Source organism: Cricetulus griseus, chromosome 2, assembly GCF_003668045.3.
Source record: "Cricetulus griseus strain 17A/GY chromosome 2, alternate assembly CriGri-PICRH-1.0, whole genome shotgun sequence".
Taxonomy (NCBI): domain Eukaryota; kingdom Metazoa; phylum Chordata; class Mammalia; order Rodentia; family Cricetidae; genus Cricetulus; species Cricetulus griseus.
Genome location: NC_048595.1, coordinates 358246906 through 358267456, shown reverse-complemented (window position 1 = coordinate 358267456; position 20551 = coordinate 358246906). Strand labels below are relative to the sequence as shown.

The window sequence follows — 20551 nt, the reverse complement described above, 5'->3', positions numbered from 1 at the left end:
GGGGAGGTGGGGGTGACTTTCTGTAGCAGCTCCCCAGGGTCAGCTGAGGTGACTTGCCATCTCTGCAGAAGCATTTGCTGCTAGGGGCAGGTGAGGCAGACACAACAAGGGTCAGTCAAGGCTAGGGTCTTGCCAAAGGCCCAGGTGAAAAGACTGGTGACTCTCTGCATCAGTCACGCAGAGAGGGTTCCAAAGTCAAGAGTGAGTGGATTTAAGCAGAGGGCACGCTCTGGGAGGTACCAGGAAGGACAAACAGCATCAGGAGAACTCTCACTTTGATGCTGAACAAGCAAGGAAAGTCTGGATGATGGTGGAATAAATAAAACAAACCAATAGCATTTTCAGAAAGTCCATGGCGATATCACATGGGACACATATGGAGGTGGAGGACAGCTCACATGCCTCAACTTGTACTGTGGTACGAAACCAATAAACTCGGGGGCAACTTTTTTAAAGTGGGAGTTTCTGTTAGACCACTTTTCTCAACTGACATATTTTCTCACTGGTTTACTCATGCCGTGAAAGTTCCTGGAAAAAGCTGCACCTTCCACTGTAACTTCTGCAAGGCTGACTGGATGATTAGAACTGCAGTGACCCTGGAGAGGTTGGAATGTTGCAGGTCCACAGCCTAGTTACAATTTACCCTGGGCTAATTTTAGCTTTGTAAATAGCATTCCTTGTTCACCTCTGAACTGACATCCCGAGACTAAGGGATAACCCTTTTGGAATGTATTAACAAAAACCCTGGGATCCACCAACAAAGGCATCTGCAGCTTGTAGCTGAGTTTTCTCTACTTTGCTGTAACCCACCTACATACTGTTTCCACGAATGTATTTTTAAAGTGTCTTGATGCATGATTTTCTTTGTCCTGTTAATATAAAAATTTCTTCAAACTACTACCACACCAGACGTGGAATTTGGGGTCCCTAAATCTGTATTCTTGGGCCATGGTTGCTCATATCTAGCTTCAGATTAACCATCTCTTATCCCTTTGGAGCTGACAGTTAAGTTTCTGCATTGACAATGGCAAGGTATTTGAACAGTGGTTCAAAGTGCTTCTCACAGGACCTCTTTACAAATGATCAGATTAGGAGTCCCAGGCACTGCTTTCAGGTAATGGGAAGTGGAGTGGGAGAGCAGGAGGGACGGGTGAGGAGTGGAGACTTACAAATGAAAATGATATTTATTCCCCCAACCAGACTGTGACAGGAACTCAAACAACAAGGTTTAAAATAACTGCTCTACCAGGAACAGCCCCGGGGCCAGAAAGCATCTGAACTTAGCTTCCCTTGCTTCTTCCAACCAGATCTGTTTATTCCAATAAGCAGGGGCCAGGATCAGGTTTAAAATGAAGGAGGAAAATGGCTGTAGGCATATGGCAAAGTATTTTCCATAAGCTTGTCTTTTGCTTTTTTTTTTTCCTGTCCCTAGATGCCGCTATGTTTATCTTGGGCAGAACTAAAGGCCCTTTTCTCCCTTTTTTGCTTCCTTTTGTCTTCTCGCCTTGTAATAACACACATCTGCAAACTCCCACTGAATTGCTGCTTCTGTTTGAAAGGCGAGATGTTTCTTTCACTTCAAATTAAACGGCAAGTGAGCAAGGCAGCTTAATCCAGCTCTCAGAGGATGCTGAAAGTAACTCTGGGACAAAACTCTTAATAGCTGTACTGCAAAATTAACAAGATAGATCAAAGATGATGCTAGCTGGTATTCAGGCACACGCAGACGTGTTAGCAAGAATTATTTTCAATTACTTTTCCATGGAATAAATGCAATTAATTTGGAAATTTAATTCTTGGTCTTTAGGGAGGTTAAACCTAACAGTTTAACTGTAGATTATTTCCAAGCAGTGGTTTATAGATGAGGGTGTACAATCAAGAAAAATGTAGGAGCTGACTCTACGTAGGTGGACTTGAGAAATTGGAAGTGTGAGCCGAAATGATGGTCTAACCCTTCCTTCCTCCGGAAAAAATGTTATTCTTAAGCCTGGTGCCATCTGCATGGCTAAGCCCTGCTCAGACTGATACCTTGTAGGGACTGCATCTTCTTTCCCAGAAACTTTTCCTGTCCTATTCTTGGAGGGCAGAAAAAAAAAAAAAAAGGAGGAAAGGTGGGTCAAGGCTAGTGCTAGCCTGGAGAATGAAGGGAAACGAAAGCTCTCCTCTTAGACAATGTTGTCAGACAGTAGAACTAGCTTTCTGTTCATTTTAAAATGTGGGCATGCTGGCTAGTTTTATGGCAACCTCGATACAAACCAAACTCAACTGAGAGAAGGGAACCTCAACTAAGAAAATACCTCCATGAGATCAGGCTGTATGCAAGTCTAGGCATTTTCTTAGTTAGTGATTGCCGGGTGGTATCCCTTATGGGTGGTACCACCCTGGGTTGGTGGCCCTGGGTTCTATGAGAAAGCAGCCTGAGCAAGCCACAGGGAGCAAGCCAGTGATCAGCACTGCTCCATGGCCTCTGCATCAGTTCCTGCCCTGTTTGACTTCCTGCTTTGACTTCCTTTAATGATGGACTAAGATGTGAAAGTTTAAGCCAAATCAACCCTTTTCCTCCCCAGTTTGCTTTGGTCATGGTGTTTCATCACATCAACAGTAACTCTAGGACAGAACTTCATGGTAACCACACAAGAAACCATGTTAAAAAAAAAAAAACCCAGAGCTTTAAGTTTGAGGCAAGAGGATCAGAGTGTTCAAGGTCAGAGAGAGGAAAAGGGAGAGAGAGAGAGAGAGAGAGAGAGAGAGAGAGAGAGAGAGAGAGAGAGAGAGAGAGAGAGAGAGAGATCTTGTAACAAATAAATAAACAGAAACCAAAACAACCATAACAGAAACCCTAGGTTGGGGTAAGATGGTTCAGGAGATAAAGGGCTTGCTGCTCGAGGCTGGTGCCCTGATTTCAATTCCTGGAACCAAACAAAGGTGGAAGGAGGGAACTGACTGGACAATGCTGTCTTATGATCCTCCACATGTGTGCCTTACCTATGGCAACAAAGTTTTTAAAAAAGAAGAAGAAAAAAAAGAGTAATTCCATGAGTGCCCAGTGCTCAGCCAGGATCCAAGTGATGGAATTCATTCTATCAGGCCATGGAGGGCACATGTAAACAAGTAACCATATATGACTAGCCCCAAGCATACTTGGTGTTACTCTGTTAGCAGTGTGTATGTGTGTGTGCACATGTGGAAGCCATACTTTCTGTATGTCATCTTCCTCCCTCACTGAACCTGGAGCTAGCTGATTCATAGACTGGCTGTCCACCAGGCCCCTGGATTGTCCTGTCTCTACCTCCCTAGTGCTGGGGTTATAAACAAACACAATTACACATACATTTCACCTGGTGCTGGGGTTCTGCCCTCTGGTTCTCACACTTGCATAGCGGGCACTGTATCCACTTCGTCACTTCGTCAGCCTCCTCACTAATCATTTCACATGCACACACTTTAAAAACAAGGATTCAAATCCTAGGTACAACCCTCACCCTAGCAAGACTATACCAACTTGTTCTTTGATTACAGGGTATCACCTTTCCCCTACTCATCAAATCACTATCACAATCCACATGTGACGTGAGCTGAACACTGGCAAGCACCACCTACACACAACTGTAAACACGGTTTCAACATCTCAGTTCCATCCAGTCAGTCAGTCATTCACTGGACGGCCACTCTGAGAAGCTGTGACAGACACGCAGACAATAGTTACCTGAGCTATGACATCTGAGATTGAGGCACATCCCACCAGGAAACTGTATTTGTGTTTTAAGAGAATGCCAGCATGGGTCCATGCCTGCCAGAAAGAACAGAATTTTCAATGACACACACAGCTGGGATCATGGTGTTTCCTACATTACGACTTAGTATGTGTTCCTAAAACACACTCTGTGCCTCCAAAAATCACAGCAGCAGGCTTGGTAAGGTTTTCACTGGCAAAACTAACTTTGTCCATTGAATGGAATGAGTGACTTCACACATTTATTCAGTAGCATTAATGAGGAGGTAAGCCATGGTCTCCGTGGCCAGAAGCTGAATGGCTACGAAGAGTGGGGACATGAGATCTCCTGGAGCAGTTGTGATTCCCTGAAAGGATTTTCCTTCCACAAAACACACTAGAGCAAGGGTTCTAAGGTGGTTCTGAGAGAATGACGTCATCAGCTCATGAGAAGATCTGAAGATGCTGACTCCAGGATCTGAGCTTGACTTTTTGTGCTTGGGGGAGGCTAGGAGGAAGTCCTTCACTAGGGGCGGGCAAAACGCCTTTAACAGAATGGTCTGTAGCCAAGTCTAGGGGGAGCTTTTTGATTGACAGTTGATACGGAAAGGCTCAGCCCACTGTGGACAGAGCCACTCTAGGCCAGTAGGTCTCGGTTGCACAAGAAAGCGGACTGAACAAGCCATAGAAGTGGCTCAGTCACAGCAACAGAAAGCAATCTAGAACACAGAGAAATAACATGATGCCTGAGCTGAACACAATGAACAAATCATTGGGTCTGGGTCAAGAGTTTGGGTAACACTGGCTGCATCTACTTCCTTCCCTGGCTCTGGGGGCCAAGGTGTCAAATGTCTAACAAAAGATGTAGGTGACATTTGTGAACAGCACCCTGTGGGTGGCCTTGTTGTTGTAATGCCACGTGGGTGAAAAGCCCCATGACTAAAAATTATCTCCCCAGCCAAGTTTTAAGGATGGCACTGCAGGCATGTGTAGATGTGTGCATAGGCGAGGGTGATTGCTTAGTATGAATGCTCATTATTTTGGCTTTTATTAGCAGTATCTTACTACTCTATGGGGGGGGGTCTTCAGAAGAATTCATGAATAACACATGAAGGGCCTCAGCACAGACACTCTAGTGTCCAAAATACATGGGATTAGAATTATTACAGATTTTGAATTCCTCCAGACTTTGTTATCCATCTATCAATCTATCTATCTACCTACCTACCTACCTACCTATCTATCTATCTATCTATCTATCTATCTATCTATCTATCTATCTATCTATCTATCCACCTCCCTAACTATCTATCTATACAGATAAATAACTAGTGGTTGGGGCAAAGGTATGAACACAAAATTTGTATTTCTTATACAGAGTCCGAAGGTAACTTTATACAGTATTTAAAAGATTTTTGTACATGAATTAGAGTCTCACACATGAAATTGAGTGGTACCACTCAGGAAGCTTTAGGTTTTTGAGACGGTAGGGTCTGGGGTTTGGGATGAGGGCTACTCAACCTGTACTGAATTTTAAAAATGCTGTTGTGGTGAAGAAAACAGCTGACTGGGGCAGAAGGCAGGACATCTAAGAGTCTGCAACTCCCTTCCATGAAAAGTCGTGAGTTCCCAGAATTCGCTGTTTAATTATAGGTCTCTGTTTAGATCCCCACTTCCAGTTTACAGGGTGGACAGAGTGACATCATAGATTCAGTCTATCCGGTTCAACCTTAACTGTTTTAGCATCAAGACTTGATTCTAGTCTCTGATGAAGTCACCTATTTGCACTGGGTTCCTTGTGTGAAAGTAGGGATATGTGAACTGCAGAGTTCCTGTGAACTATCCTTGGGTTCACCTGATTCAGCTACCTGAGGCAAACGCAGCTGGCCAAAGTAACAAAAGGAAAAGTCAGGTACAGGTGGTCACAGGTGACCCAATTCTCCTGCCTACGGTAATTTACAAAGGAGCCAATGGAAGAGTTTATTACTAGGTATTAAATATTTTGTATTGTCTCTTTATAGCTGTACCTAAATGAAAAGAACAAAGCCTTCCCTTCACTACCCTTAACATAGTATTCATGACAGCTCTTTCTTTATATCATAAGCCTGGTAACTAAGTGATGACAGCCTATCAGAATGTCCAGGAGAAGCAATACTGTGAAACCCACATGTTTGCATCACACAAGTAGCCAGTGTATGAGAAAGCTAGCCTCATCTCCTGTTACTGAACCTATCAGAAAAAAAAATAATTGAATCAAAATTTCCAATTGTGCTTTCTTGCCATCTGCTAGAACCAGTGGCAAATATATATAATTATTATAAATTGATGAGACCCTGGCTGAAGCTCAGTTTGAGCCACCTACACTGTAGGTGAAAATGGAAGTGAGCCTGATGGTTCCTCAAAAACATATATATATATATATATATATATATATATATATATATATATGTGTGTGTGTGTGTGTGTGTGTGTGTGTGTGTGTGTGTGTGTGTGTGCCAGACAATGCAGCAATTCCACTTCTGAATGTATACCCCAAAGAACTGAAATAGGGACTCAAAATGATACTTGTACACTCATGTTCATAACTTTATTCACAGTAGTAAAAAAGGGAGAAGTAATATAAGTGAGTCGATAGACAAAATGTATTTTATCTATACAAGGAAATATTATTCTATTTTATAAAGGAATGAAATTCTGACCCATTCTGTAGCAGACAAAACATTGATGATATCTATAATAAAATCAGCCAGCCACAGTAGAATGAACACAGTTTGAGCCTCCTTGTGTGGTATCTTAACATTGTCCCATTCATAGATACAGAAAGTAGATCATGGTTTCTGGGATAGGGCGTAGTGAGGTGGAATTACTGTTTAATGGGAGCAGTTTGAATATGCAGCCTAAGAAGCATTCTAGAAATCGATTGTACAGACACATGGCATGCTCTACTGCCACTGAGCCAGACACATAAAAACACTTAAAACAGTGAATTCTATGGCAATAATATTTGCCATTAAGAAAAAGGAGAGCAAACCCACAGTTCCCTCTACTTACCATAGCATCCATGAAAGGGAAGGCAGCGAGATACAGGAAGGCCCTGCGTGTTTTACTCCCCACGGACTCATCCACATGGTGCAGCTTGTTGATGATATAGTAGCCTAAATCACTGTAGGCTACAGGGGAGCAAAACAGACATGGTGTTTAGAAAGGGAAGCTTTACATGATTTTTATCCAAAACACTTCAAGTAATTTTAAATGTAATATCTGCTTGTTGTAGAAAAGTAAAAGAAAAGAAAAAAAAAAACAAAGAATCACAAATTATCTCATTCTTCTACTTCGGTGGGCAGGGCTTCCAGTTATCGAGTACTTTTATTGGTGTGTTAGGTAAGCATGTGAGTTTCAACATGTGTGCCTAAGGAGGTCAGACTCCCTTTTAAGCCACAGCCATCTTTGAATGTTAGCTTCTCTCTCACCAAATGACTCTCAATGAGTTGTTTTTCTTCTGCATTTGCTAAATATTGATTTACCCAATTTCCTATTGTACCTTTGTGGTATTATCTGATAATATAACGGAATGCTTGGTGTAAACAGCTGAAGCTAAATTTTTAAATATTATTAGGTTATTTAATAAGAGAAAATTTCCAGAGATTAGCATGAGTTTTCAGCACCAGTTTTAAAGTGAGCTTTTGACACTTGGCAGTGTTCAATGCCACTTCTTGGGAGGACGGTGGCCAATTCTGGAAATTGTCCTATGTGGTAAAAGTGATATCCAGAGGGTATTTTGGGTGTCCTCTTGCATCAAGACTTGTCATGGGGTGGGACTGAAGCACAGAAGGAATCCAACACACACACAGGGTGAATACAAGCCCAATAAGTAAGAGGAAAAGATGTAGTACTAACAGATGACACTAGTAAAGATAAAAAGGACAGACTGCTAGTTTGACCTCATGGATACAGATTAAGACAAAAATGAATCAATGCTCTTCAAGGTTTTACAAGATCTCTACCAGCATGTGATACCACACACAGCACTCTTGTAACTGTGGGTGTATAGACACCTAGACACAACTCTGAAATCATATTGGAGCTAAAGGGAAAAATTAGACCCATCACTCTGACGAGTTTGGGCAGTGGTGTGTGTGTGTGTGTGTGTGTGTGTGTGTGTGTGTGTGTGAGAGAGAGAGAGAGAGAGAGAGAGAGAGAGAGAGAGAGAGAGAGAGAGAGAGAGAGACTCATCACCACACAAACCAGTCAATGGTGATAATGCTCCTTTGTCAGGACGGGTCTTGAGTTACAGGGATTCTATAGTAATGTAACCTTGAAAACGACCTTTAGGAACTTGAAATGTACCATTGGGAATTGCAGAGGTCACTACTGGGCAAGTAGCTGAGAAAGCTAAGATGGCTCTGATGTCCAGAGAACAAGGCAGGATGGAGATGACAGCAGCAGAAGCAAGCAAATGTGCTGGGTGAGGAGAGGGGCGGGTCTGTCAAGGCCACTGAGGAGCAAGACGAGAAGCCCAGGGAGAGGACAACCCGAAGCAAAAGAGGAGCTAGGGGAAGATGAGATATGTCACAGCAAGGGATGGGGAGGAGACAGCTGTGCTTGGATCTGTCATTTGGATCAGAAGCCCTGATAGAGATGAGAAGCAGACAGGTGGCCTGAGTTGACCCTGGAAGGCAGTGTGAGAACTTTGGTCTATGTCTGCAGTGAGTTACATTCAGTTCAGAGTTCAGCTGATGGAAACACAAAGCCTGAATGCAAGAGTCCTGCATCTCACACACAGTCCGCTCTGTGGGCAGAGCCATGAACATTTTCTCTTTATTTTTGCTGCTACTTACTTGTGTGTGTGTTTTTATGTAATTGACAAATGTGCACTTGTGCAGGGTCTTGCAAGGAGACAGTCTTGACCTACCCATACAAGTTCCCCTACTCTGGCAGAAACCGCTGGAACGCAAAGGTCAGCGATGCCACAGGCAAAAGCATGCATGGGGCTGCTATGAATAGCTGGCGAGTGAAAATCCCCTGGTAAAGGTTACAGTCCAGGGAGCATGCCAGCTGACGAGACTTGACTGCAAGGCTGACACTGGGGACCATGGGATAGGGAAGGGCTAAGGGCCAGAATGGTAGTGACATAGGCAAACTATGTCTCTCTGAAGTTCAAACATCAAAGTCCTAACCCCTGGACCTTAGAATGTGACCTTATGGAGGCACAGGACTACTGAAGATATAATAAGATGAGGTCACACTGGAGTGGGTGTCCAACCCAACATAACTAGTGACCTTGTAAAAGGGGAGAGATTGGATACAAGGACAGCTATGTATAGGGGAAAAAAATCCTTGTGAGGGTAGGGACTGAGAGATGTAGTTTCATACCAAAGGCTGCCAGGAAAATCTTAATCAAGGGACAGGCAAAGGGTAGCTGTCCCTCAAAGAGCTCAGAAGGAGGCAGGCTTGTCTAACTTTGACCTTAGACTTGTTGCCCGTAGAACTGTAAGACTAAATTCCTGTCGTTTAAGCTACACAGCCTGTAGTATTTTGACACATCAGTCCTACAAATGACTACTGGTAGGTTCCGAGGATGGTGTGGCAACAAGGGAGGACAGGACAGTGAATGTGTGCAGCTGACAGTAGGGCCTTCGATCTGCACCTATTAGCTGGGAATAGGGAAATCAATGGACAAGAGCTTCCTGACTTGCGCAGTAATGTATTTTAAGTGTAGCTTCAGGATGGGGACCTTTTGTAAGGTATCTGGGGTAAACAAAAAGGATAATGGCGGCTTATGGACGGTGGAGTTCTCAAACCTTTCTTCGCCCAGCTCTGTCTCCTGAATGTAAGTACTGCCCTTGTTCTTCCAGCACCCAGGGCCTGCCCTGCTCCATGTGCCCAGCTTCAGAGAATCTGGGACTCTTGGGCACAAGGGCTACTTTTGCTCCTTCCCACTTCAGGCCCTTCCTCTTTCAGCTACTAAAGGGAAACCGAGGCCAAAGACAGTTTTTTCTCTCACATTTTCTTACTTACTCTTTCTGTGGGAGAAGAACCTGATTGTAACTCAGTGGTCATTTCTACCCTGGACATTGTGTGTATAAAATCCCAGGACCTGTTTCTACCCCATCTCTCCTGTCCCTCAATTGCACCCTCCTGTGCCAGCCCTTGAGCTATTTCCAGCTCAGCCCAAGCTGGTGGCTGGGGTGATTTGTGTAAAATGCTTTGCATAGTCCCTAATGACTATTTAGGAGGCTTTGGCTCCTAACAACTGTCTTCCCAAGACTACTCTGCAAACCAGTCTAAGAGGAGGAAACAAAGCCTCTGAGTGGATGTAACAGGCTTTATGGCTGCAAACAGCAGGATACTGATGTGACCTGTGCACTGGTAGGAGGGTCAAAACAGAACAGAACAGAGAGAGAGGAAGGCCCTTTAAATTCACAGGGTTTGTTACCCCAGCCAAGTGGGAACAGCCCTTTCTGCAGTCAGTGGTTCTCAAAGTTGCAGGGCTAGTAGTTACCAGCAGTTATAGCAAACTGAAATACTCACATTAATGAGAGGAAATCTAAGAAAGAATATCTTCTGGGAACTGAGATGCCATCGATTTCAGTGACATCATAATGTATTCGTTTCTAAGATGTAAAAATTCAGAACAGGTAGAACACCTGCTCTAATTTAAATTCCCAAGGTATCAATAGGTAAAAGTCTCTCCAGGACCATTTACTGACTCACTGAGTCCTACTTATGAGGCTTTTTGTAGGAGCCTGCAAGTTTCTAATCTATGCATTGCTTCCAAAGACTATGTGCTTCCATGGCCGATAAACCACATTTAAATTGCTTCAACAAATATGTGTTGAATGACTTATTCATATGAAGTGCTGTGCCAATTACCCAGCTGTGAAGTGGACAGTTTTCTGCATGAGAGCTGGGACACTGATGTATAATAGACCCAACTATACTCTGTACTGGGCAGTGTTTCTGTGGAGAGTGTGGGGGTAGGGGGCACACATATGGCCAAGGCTTCGGAGAAGAAATACCCAGGGACCCTGCATAATAAAAGCAAAGTAAATACAAAATTGTAACATGGGAGCCAAGGCCCCACTGGTATAATACTTGACAAAGCGGGGTCATCATAAGTTACTATGGGCATTGGCTTCTCACTAGAGGTATTTCACTCTAGAGGTATTCCTGAGTGAAAAACCGGATGTAACCTGGGCTTTTGATAATTATAGATTGAAAACATTGATAAATCCTTCATGCCCAAAAGAAGTGATTGCACAAGTGTCCTCACTCTTTATGATTTTCAGCTCCTTTTGTCACACACGGTCTAGTTTACGTGCCCAACCCCTGGCCCTGGGCTAGCCAGCATGTGTGATGGTATAGCGCCTCTGATTGTTGACTTCAGGATACTTGGGCCTTCACCTTGACAGCTGGAGTCCAGCCATGGCCATCTAAAGAAACCCAGACAATGCTACTGTGTCAGGAAGGATTCCCAGTAAGGAAAGGAGATCAGCAGGGGCCACACGGCCATGCCCAGAGAGCACCCTCAATTTCAGGGGAGCCACAGCCTGATCTTCAACTGCTGCCCACAGGGGTGTAAGCCCAGTAAAGTCCAAAGGAAGCCCCTGGCCAGCCTTGATCTGGAGAGCAAAAGTGAATGTCTGCCTTTGAAGCCCCTAAGTCCTCGGGTGGCTTTTGTTTTCTCTTTTTTGTTTTTGAGTGAAAGTCTCGCTCTGAAATCCAGGCTGGGCCTGAACTCACTCTGTAATGAGGATGCAATGGATTTTCTGGTCCTCCTACCTCCCAGGTGCTAGGATTACAGACAAGTGTGCAGCACCACATCCAGGGCTCAGATCCGGAGTTCTGTGAATGCTTGGCAAACATTCTACCTACTGAGCAGCTTCCGCTGTCCCCTCGGTGGGTTTTCAGATAATGAAACTACCTATTCCTAATACTCTGATTGGTGTGCTTTTCCATATGGAATCCACCCACCCTTCCTAGGGTTAGTTTGTGATTCCTGAGTAAGTGGGAAATCTGAAAAGATAAGGCAGACAGAAAGAACAATCTCAAAATTACTAGGAATTATTTTAGTTATCCATGATAAGAGCCTGTGTGTTCAGTTCCCCCTGCTGGTTTCCTAGGCTCCTTCAGAGCATGAAGCTGGTCCCCACTGGGGACAAACATAAAGAAACACACAGCAACAGCTCCTCTATTGCATGGACAAGGAAATCAGACTCTTAATGCCCTTGTAGGTAACAATAATCTGGACTCAACCCAAACTACCTAAAGTATCAGGTCAGCGACCTGCCCTCATTACAGGTGTGCTAAGAGCAAGCAACAGGATACTACCATGACTGCCAGCCTTAATTCAAGTGTGGTGGTGGCCAACTTTGTCTCTGCAGTTTTTAAAAAGTAGGGTTTCACAGTGAGTCCGAGGTAGAAACCACGGCTATGATTGAACTGCAAAGGGATGCTAAGTGGCAGTCACCCAACAAATATGTTCAAAGCTCCTGCAGTTCAGCCAGCTAGAGACAGGCTGTGGGTGTCAAGCATGGGACTGACAGGGAGTCTACAGCTATAGAGTTTTCTAGATGTAAAGCCTGCCAAATCCAACACAGTTCCAACTGTCTACTCATTTGCTCCATGGCATGAGGCCTGGGTCGGTTGGGTGTCACTAAGCCAGAGCTGGGAACTGTCTTTCCCTCACCAGCTCCACCAAGATTTCTTGGGGAAGAGCCTATGTGGTTGGTGGAATCTGCTCCAGCTACATCTGGAGAACCAGCACCCATGTGCAGAACTGTCAGGGACAAGAGACTGCCTGCCTCATTCTCCAGTGGTGAAAAGAGAAAAGAAAATCGAAAAACAAGCTTGAAGGAAGAAGACGACATTAGCTACTTCCCAAGCAATGAGAAAGACCCACAGCAGGTTCTTTCCTTTACTGGGCCAAGAACAACTAATAACAGATGATGTAACAAAGAACATCCAGTGAATACAGTCTCATAGCCACTAACTGACGCACAGAGAGGTCATCAGTAGTCTCGTAGCCACTAACTGGCACACAGAGATGACACCATCGGCGTGGTAGTCACTAACTGGTACACAGAGATGACATCATCAGCCTCATAGTCACTAACTGGCTCACAGAGATGACATTAGCTGGAGGCATCATCAGTTTACACCATGGACATAACACATAGCTAGAAAACACAGCCAGTTTTCTAAATGTGAACTAAGATTTTTTTGGAGACCATGAGATTTAAAAGATGCACATTAAGAACATAGTGACCTCTGTTGGTTAAAGCTGTATTTAACATACACAAACACCTTAGAGTAAATCTGCCTTATTCCATATGGATATCCTCGAGGCATCACAAACGTGCCCACTGGTGGTAAAGACATACCTATATTAGGCACCCCATCACAAAACTTCCCTAATGGCTTTCTACATCCATGCTGCTCTTCCTCATTGCCCTGTGTGTCCCTTCTGAGACCACCCCCCCTACCCCCCGCCCAGTCTGTCTTTGGTTTCCACGTGTCCAGCAGATCTCTTCCTAGGCTCAGGCTCTAAGTTCTGATTGGTTACCTTACTCTGGCTCCAGAACATGGCAGCCATCTCACACCTGTTAAATTCAGTTCTGTGTTATAATACATGGCTATGTCCACCTTCTCTTCATTTCCTTTTCAAGGGCTGATCCTTTGTTTTCTTACTACCAGGCCCCAAGCCCTGTCAAGTCTGGGGTGGGAAAGGTCTTTTGCTTTGCCTTTTGTTTGCTCTGCTATCTCTCAAAGCTCTCACTGGAGTTCTAGAAATGGACACTGAACACACACACACACACACACACACACACACACACTTTCCTATTGGCTACATGTACTTGGAGAGAGGTATGTAGTTGGTCATTGTCTTTTGTACACACTTCACTTCTAGCTATGTGAAGTTCTGGAAAGCCAGCATAATCTGTTCAGTACATACACATTGTCCTGAGCACTGAGATGTGGGGACCGAGCCATTTGGAGTAAGGGAAACAATGGTAATTCTAATTCCCATTCTTCTGCAGTCTCCAGGAAGGTGATTTATGAACTAAAATCCCACCATTCAAAGAGGAGGACAGATGCCAGCTGTACAAATGGGTGTATTTTGCACAAGTAAAATAATCCACATCCATTCTTATCATCATCACACAGGAAAATAGATGAACTTGGTCCATGAGAACATCTACTAGATGCACAGAAGGCCTCATGCTGGGGACACTAACAAATACCTCAAAGAGAGCAAAGCAAAAAGGGACCACAAAATTGGATACTAACTGAAAAAAATAACAGAAAATATATGGCAGTGCTAAAACTGTAAATCAAATGCAGATAGAAATAGTAGACATTAACAGACAAGAAAAGTGACTACTGGGGATATAGATGACAGACAGGCAGGGAGACATACACACACATATACCTTTGGTAGCACAAATCATTGAACACAGGGCCACACACATGCTAGGCAAATGCTCTATTACTTTAGCTTTAAACTCCAGCTTTGGCAAAATGTTAGAGAAGAGGGTCAAATATCTTAGATAGAAGATTAAGAAAAACTTAGAAAAGGTTCTATTCTAATAAATTAAGGCCTTCAGAGCCAGTCTGTGAGAACTTCCAGTCCCTACCCTCAGAAGAAAGGAGCCTTCTTGCTCCTTCTTGGATGTCCTTATAAATGTCAAGAAATTTGGGACAGGGAGATGGTTCAGTGGCTGTTTCACACACATGAAGGTCTGAACTGAGATTCCCAGAAATATAAAAAGCTGTGGGGCAGTGCACATTACAGCACCAGTGTTGGGAGGAGGAGTAAAGAAGATTCATGGAGCTTGCTGGCCTGCCAGACTAGGCAGATTGGTGACTCAAGGTACAATAAGAGACCCTGTCTCAAAACAAACTCGCAAAATGGTGTCAGTGGGGCTAAGAAAAACAACTCATGTTGACCTCTGGCTACACACACACACACACACACACACACACACACACACACACACACACACGAACATGCACCTAAATGCATACACTCATGTACTCAATACACCACATGCAAATTCACATACATATACCACACATACATACACACATACAACACACACACACACACACACACACACACACACACACACACACACACACACACACACACACGGACTTGAGGAAAAGAGATAAGTTCATTAAAGTGGTGAAAAAATAACACCTAAGAAACAATCAGACCAGTTTTGTCTGAAAAAAGAATATAGAGAAGTTTAGTTTATGCCCAGATCTCTCTGTTGCACATTTCTACTCTGGCGTTAAGATCAAGGTGTTTGTGGCTCTCTTGCTGGCATGTCCTGCCCAGGGTGTGTACATGATAAGAACTGCTGCTCACTCAGGTTCGGCCCCTGACATATATGCTGGAAGGCACAGAGCTCACACCATGGCTTCAATTCAAGCAGAGGTGAGTATGTGAAGTCTTTACATCTGTGTGTCAGTGTCCCTTGACACAGGCCTAGTCAGGAGCTGCCTGTTTTCACCCTCACTGGGAGTCAAAAATGGGCTTCAGTGTACACTACCAGTGAAATATCTACCTAGAGCAGAAAACTGCACTGTAGGGAAGCATTCACTGAGGTGAGCAAACAGTAAGAGGAGGAGGTGAAGGGGAGGGGTGGAGGGAGAGCTGCGGTACAGGATATGGAAGACAAGACTGGGAATATTTTACAATCCCCTGAAAGGAGGAGAGAAGAATGCGTGCAAAGATGCCTCATGCAAAACAGCAGAAATGGGAGAGATTCACTGGCCGTGGCTGCCAGTGAAGCTGCAGAGGGAAGGCCCAAGAGCCTAGCTGGAGGTGTTCAAAATCAATTGCTATGTACTTCCTCAGAAAGTAGTAAGAACATTTGTATGGTGGAGGGAATAGGAGGAGGTTAAAAAAATTGTCAAGTGTAATAAAAATAACTATTTAGTCTAAGTGGGATAAAGAGTACGTTTGATTTAAATTTAAGATTGTGTCGTTTTAAAATTTTCTTTTTAAAAATGAAACAACAGTTGGCTGGGGCTGTATCTCAGTTGGGAAAATGCTTTCCTGCTGTGCTTATAGCCCTGTGATCCATTCCCATTGCACAAACTGTGCAGGGGTGTGTCTGTAACCAGAGCTCAGAAGAGTAAGACCGGGGAGCCAGAAGTTTAGGGTCAGTCTCAGCTAGAGAGAATGTCTGAGGTACCTTGGATTCATAATACCTTCTCTCAAAAATACAACACAATGCAATGAGATGGTAAAACTTAGATTTAACATTTTCCTCATGACTGTCAATAACCCAGTCTGCTCAGTTTTCTCTTTCCTGGTAGTTGACAGTCAGTCATGAGTGATCATCCCAAAGTCTCATCCAACTGTGGCTAAAACGGGAAATTGGATATACATATGGTCCAAATAAAAAGACTAATAGCAAAAAGGAATTAATTTACCTATTTAGACAAGACCCTCATTTTAAAAGGTAGGGCAGTTTCCCGGTACATATGTCATCTTTGGGAAAGACTCCAATCAAATGTAGAAGCAGAAATTGTGTCCAAACACTCGCTGTCAGGGCGTACATTGATAGAAAGAACAGTGCCTGGCTCTGCCTGCCCACTCCCTAAGCTCTTAAGCACAAATGAAATGTTCAATGTCAGTGCTCAGCCAAATACACCCTTCCAGCAGACCTCCTCTCCTTTGCGCTACTCTTAGAACAAAGTTTTATGCCACATTAGAAAGGAAAACCACAAAGGCCCTTTCCCTATTTACTCTCCGACTTACAACTCCGTGAACCAACAATGGCTTTCTATGAATGAATACACCCTAAGTGTTTGGGTTAGCTCTTTTACTTTGTGACATTCATGCTTCCATATAACCAGCAACCATTTAAGGTACACAGTGGGCTCACGGAAGCACCACTTGAAGTGCTCTAGGCAACTGGCTTCAACAGATGGGCCCCACCAGTTTTACACCAGGTAGACAAAGCTGTTTTAAAGCCAAGCTATTGTGAAAACACACCCCATAGATTCTAGGACCACCAAGAAGGCAGAAGAAAGCTGGCGTTGGTGGTGCATGCCTTTAATCCCAGCACTCAGGAGGCAGAGGCAGAGGCAGGTGGATCTCTGTGAGTTCGAGGCCAGCCTGGTCTCCAGAGCGAGTGCCAGGATAGGCTCCAAAGCTACACAGAGAAACCCTGTCTCGAAAAACCAAATAAATAAATAAATAAATAAATAAATAAATAAATAAATAAAATAAATAAAAATAAAAATAAAAAAATAAAAGAAGGCAGAAGAAGCCCATCTGAGATACAACATGCTATTCCCGGAACTTCAGGAGCATGTACACAGCTGTTGCAGTTGGGATCTAGCTTTCTTGTTTCAGGGACAGCCTTCAAGGGTGGTTAGGCATGCTTTTGAATAAAGCAGCACCCAGAAGCCCTGGAGAAAATTAATCTCAATGGAACAACCTGTCATTGACTGGTTCTCAATAGTGCTAAGCATTGGTTCAAAATAACAGCTACCATTATTTCTATTCTTGAGTTGCTCTAATGCAGGCTTTTTTTTTCCAACTCCTGGAATGCTATTTTTAGGTACTATTGCTGAATACCATTAGGTACCAATCCTATTTTAGATTTTACCTATTGATGAAACAACTCACTCTCGGACTTTGGGAATCAGAGGTATAAAATTATCGCTTTCAAGAAAAAAAAAGTGTTTTAAAATTTTACTGATCTAGGAGAGCACAAACTTTAATCCTCCCATCCTCTGAAATTTTCATGAGGAAGGTTTAATAATTACTGAAGAAGCCACTTAGCCTGGAACTATATTTAAAGCAATTGAAGAGAAAAAGGAACGACCACAATGAGATAGATGCTCAGTGAGGGTTGGAGCTTTACCTATCAGGGTGTGGAAGACAGCGGCGATGGCACCAGCCACCACCATGCACAGGACGGCTTTGGTCCTGTCTCTCTTGCTGTTCACAAATACCAGGCCCACGTTTTTGAAGTCACTCATGGGTCCCGTGAAGAACTTCATCAGAGAGTATGCCAGCCCGTAGCTGGCCAGCATCTCCACAGCATCTTCCTTGACGGCAGCGATGCCCCGGTTCAATGCCTGTCAGGGAGAGAAGAGCCAATACCAGCATGAGAAACAGTGCCACATCTCCAACCTGGGACTTGACAGATGAGCTTTCTGGGTGGTGTGTAGGGCAGGTCTACTCATAACATTTGCAGAAAATACTGGCTTTTCATTTTTGTCCATATTAGCTTCAGTCTGAGTACCTTTTGGGGGAGGGGGAAGATACCTGCCTGCTGGAGAAAGCAAGTACTTGTGAACACCAAAAGACAGTTCTAAGAATATTATTTAAACGTTGATGTTTTAAAACTCATGGCTGTGACTTTGGAAATCAGTATGGCAACTCCTCAAGAAAATGGGAATCAGTTTACCACAAGATCCAGCAATTCTACTCCTAGGCATATACCCCAAAGAAGCACATTCATATAACAAGGACATCTGTTCAATGATGTTCATAACAGCATTATTTGTAATAGCCAGAAACCGGAAGCAGCCTAGATGTCCCTCAGCCAAAGAATGGATGGAGAAAATGTGGTACATTTACACTACTCAGCAGAAAAAAACAATGGAATCTTGAAATTTGCAGGAAAATGGATGGAACTTGAAGAAACCATTCTGAGCAAGGTAACCCAATCACAAAAAGACAAACATGATATGTACTCACTCATATGTGGATTTTAGACATAAAGGATTACCAGTCTACAATTCACACTGCCAGAGAAACTAGTAAACAAGGAGGACCCTAAAAGAGACAAACATTGTCCCCTGGAAAAGAGGAAAGGGTCATGATCCCCTGAGCAAATTGAGAGCATGGGAAGAGGCAAGAGGGAGCTATGAGAATGAGAAGGGGAGAAGAGGAAGGATGCAGAGGTCATGAGGGAGCAGAAAGGTTGAGTCAGGGGAAGAATAGAAGAAAGGATATGTGATAGGGTTTTAGTTGGGGGGGTGGTACGGGAGGATGGGAGGGAGAAGGGAACTGGGATTGTCATGTAATTCAATCTTGTTTGTAATTCAAATAAAAATGATTAAAAAACCCCAAACAAACAAACAAACAAACAAACCTCATGGCTGTGATCCCAACATCCTGGAGGTTCTTGAGTTCTAGTCCGGCATGGCCTACTTTGCTCATATTCACCTGCCCACCTTCACCTGACCCCTTTTCTCTGATCCTCTTTGTCCTTCTGAAAAAGTCCTCATTTTGCTCTCATGTCACACGAGTATATATGTAGTTAAGTCTAGACCCACATAAAAGAAGCATACAGTATGATGTCCTTCTCCCAGCCCCCCTCTCTGTTCCCATCTGCCCTTTCCCTTAGTCCTTTTTCTCCCTTCACACAGCAGTTATAAATTGTTTACAATAGATTTTATTGTTAGAATAGCTTTAAATTCTTGGGGAGAGTGAAAATGACACAGTTCTCTTTTGCCCCCCCCCAAACACAGCACATCTCCCTCACTATCCTGGCCCAGAGTGGGACACTGGCTAAAAATGAACCTATATTGGCACATGCCATCACTCCTCTGTAGTCAGCAGGAGAGCTACATTCTGGTTGGATTTACTAAAGTCTAATGACATGTATCCACCATCTCAGAGTCATCATTTAAAATAATGACACCCTAAAGCCTTTACCTGTCATGTTCACTCTCCCAAGAGACGCACAGCCACCATCATAAAAGCTGTGTTCAGTATTCTAAGTCAAAACAGCAATGCGTTTTCCTGGTCTGCCCCATTTCTACTGAGCAGATAGTAGTAGTTCATAATTTCCCCATAAACAGCTGTGGCACAGCCTAAGTGCCACTTTGCAACTCTCCTTAAAGATGGCATGCAGAGCATTACGTGAGCCAGTGTGTGTGTGTCTGTGTGTGTGTGTGTGTGTGTGTGTGAGAGAGAGAGAGAGAGAGAGAGAGAGAGAGAGAGAGAGAGAGAGAGAGAGAGAAAGAGAGAGAGAGGAGGAAATGCTGGACTCAAACAAACCCACAATGGCTCTTCAAGCACATAATATTTAAGAATCAGTACCCTAAATTTTTAGCAAAAAACAAACTCATTCTATGTTCCACTGGCTCCAAGGCTGCTGGTTGTAAAGTATGTTATTTAGTTTATGTACCACTAAGTAGGAGGGAGGAAACCCTTCCAATTATAATTGGATGCCAACTGCTTATGAAATGTATTCAGACTGCAGCAGACATGCTATGGTGTGTGTGTGTGTGTGTGTGTGTGTGTGTGTGTGTGTGTGTGTGTGTGTGTGTGTTGGGGTATTTCATGTTTTATTGAAAATTATTCTGAAGGCCAGGTCTCTAATATAACACACTGTCAGTTCAGGCTTTGAAACTCCAGGGCTTTGATCCCTCGCTGACACTTTGTGACGTTATGTTTACTAGAGATGCTGCTGAGTCCCACACTGGACAGAGGCAGAGAAGAGCATTCAATGCAAGGCCGTGCTGGGAAGTAGGAGATGCATGTGTAGGGAAATGCCCCTGTGTGAAACAATTTCAGCAAAGCCCAGAACACAAATGCATGACAGCTGAGGAATTAATTCTTTTCCTGACAGAGATGGAATTATAATGCTACTTTTTGACAAGCTTTTTCAATTACATCTCTAATTTATTTTCTTTTCCCCCTGCAATGACTTGAATTATCCACAAGAATCTTCTTAGTGTTTGCAGAGCAGTGATAACTCTTTGTTTTTGTTTTGTTTTGTTTAAGTAGCAAGCTTTTCCTTCTATCAAAGTAGATCAAATACCTTAACACCACAGGGCAAACTAAAAACCAAGAAA

General features: G+C 43.5%; 1 protein-coding gene across 1 annotated transcript in view; it reads right to left on the bottom strand.

Moving 5' to 3' along the window:
• The window catches only part of Ankh (ANKH inorganic pyrophosphate transport regulator), a 134857-nt gene that overhangs the window by 36005 nt on the left and 78301 nt on the right, over window positions 1–20551 (bottom strand). Inside the window, exons 2-4 of the mRNA XM_027400049.2 lie at window positions 17602–17818; window positions 6764–6882; window positions 3707–3790 (exon numbers count right to left, since the gene is read on the bottom strand). Coding sequence (XP_027255850.1) covers window positions 3707–3790; window positions 6764–6882; window positions 17602–17818 — 420 coding nt within the window. The remainder of the gene's footprint in view (window positions 1–3706; window positions 3791–6763; window positions 6883–17601; window positions 17819–20551) is intronic.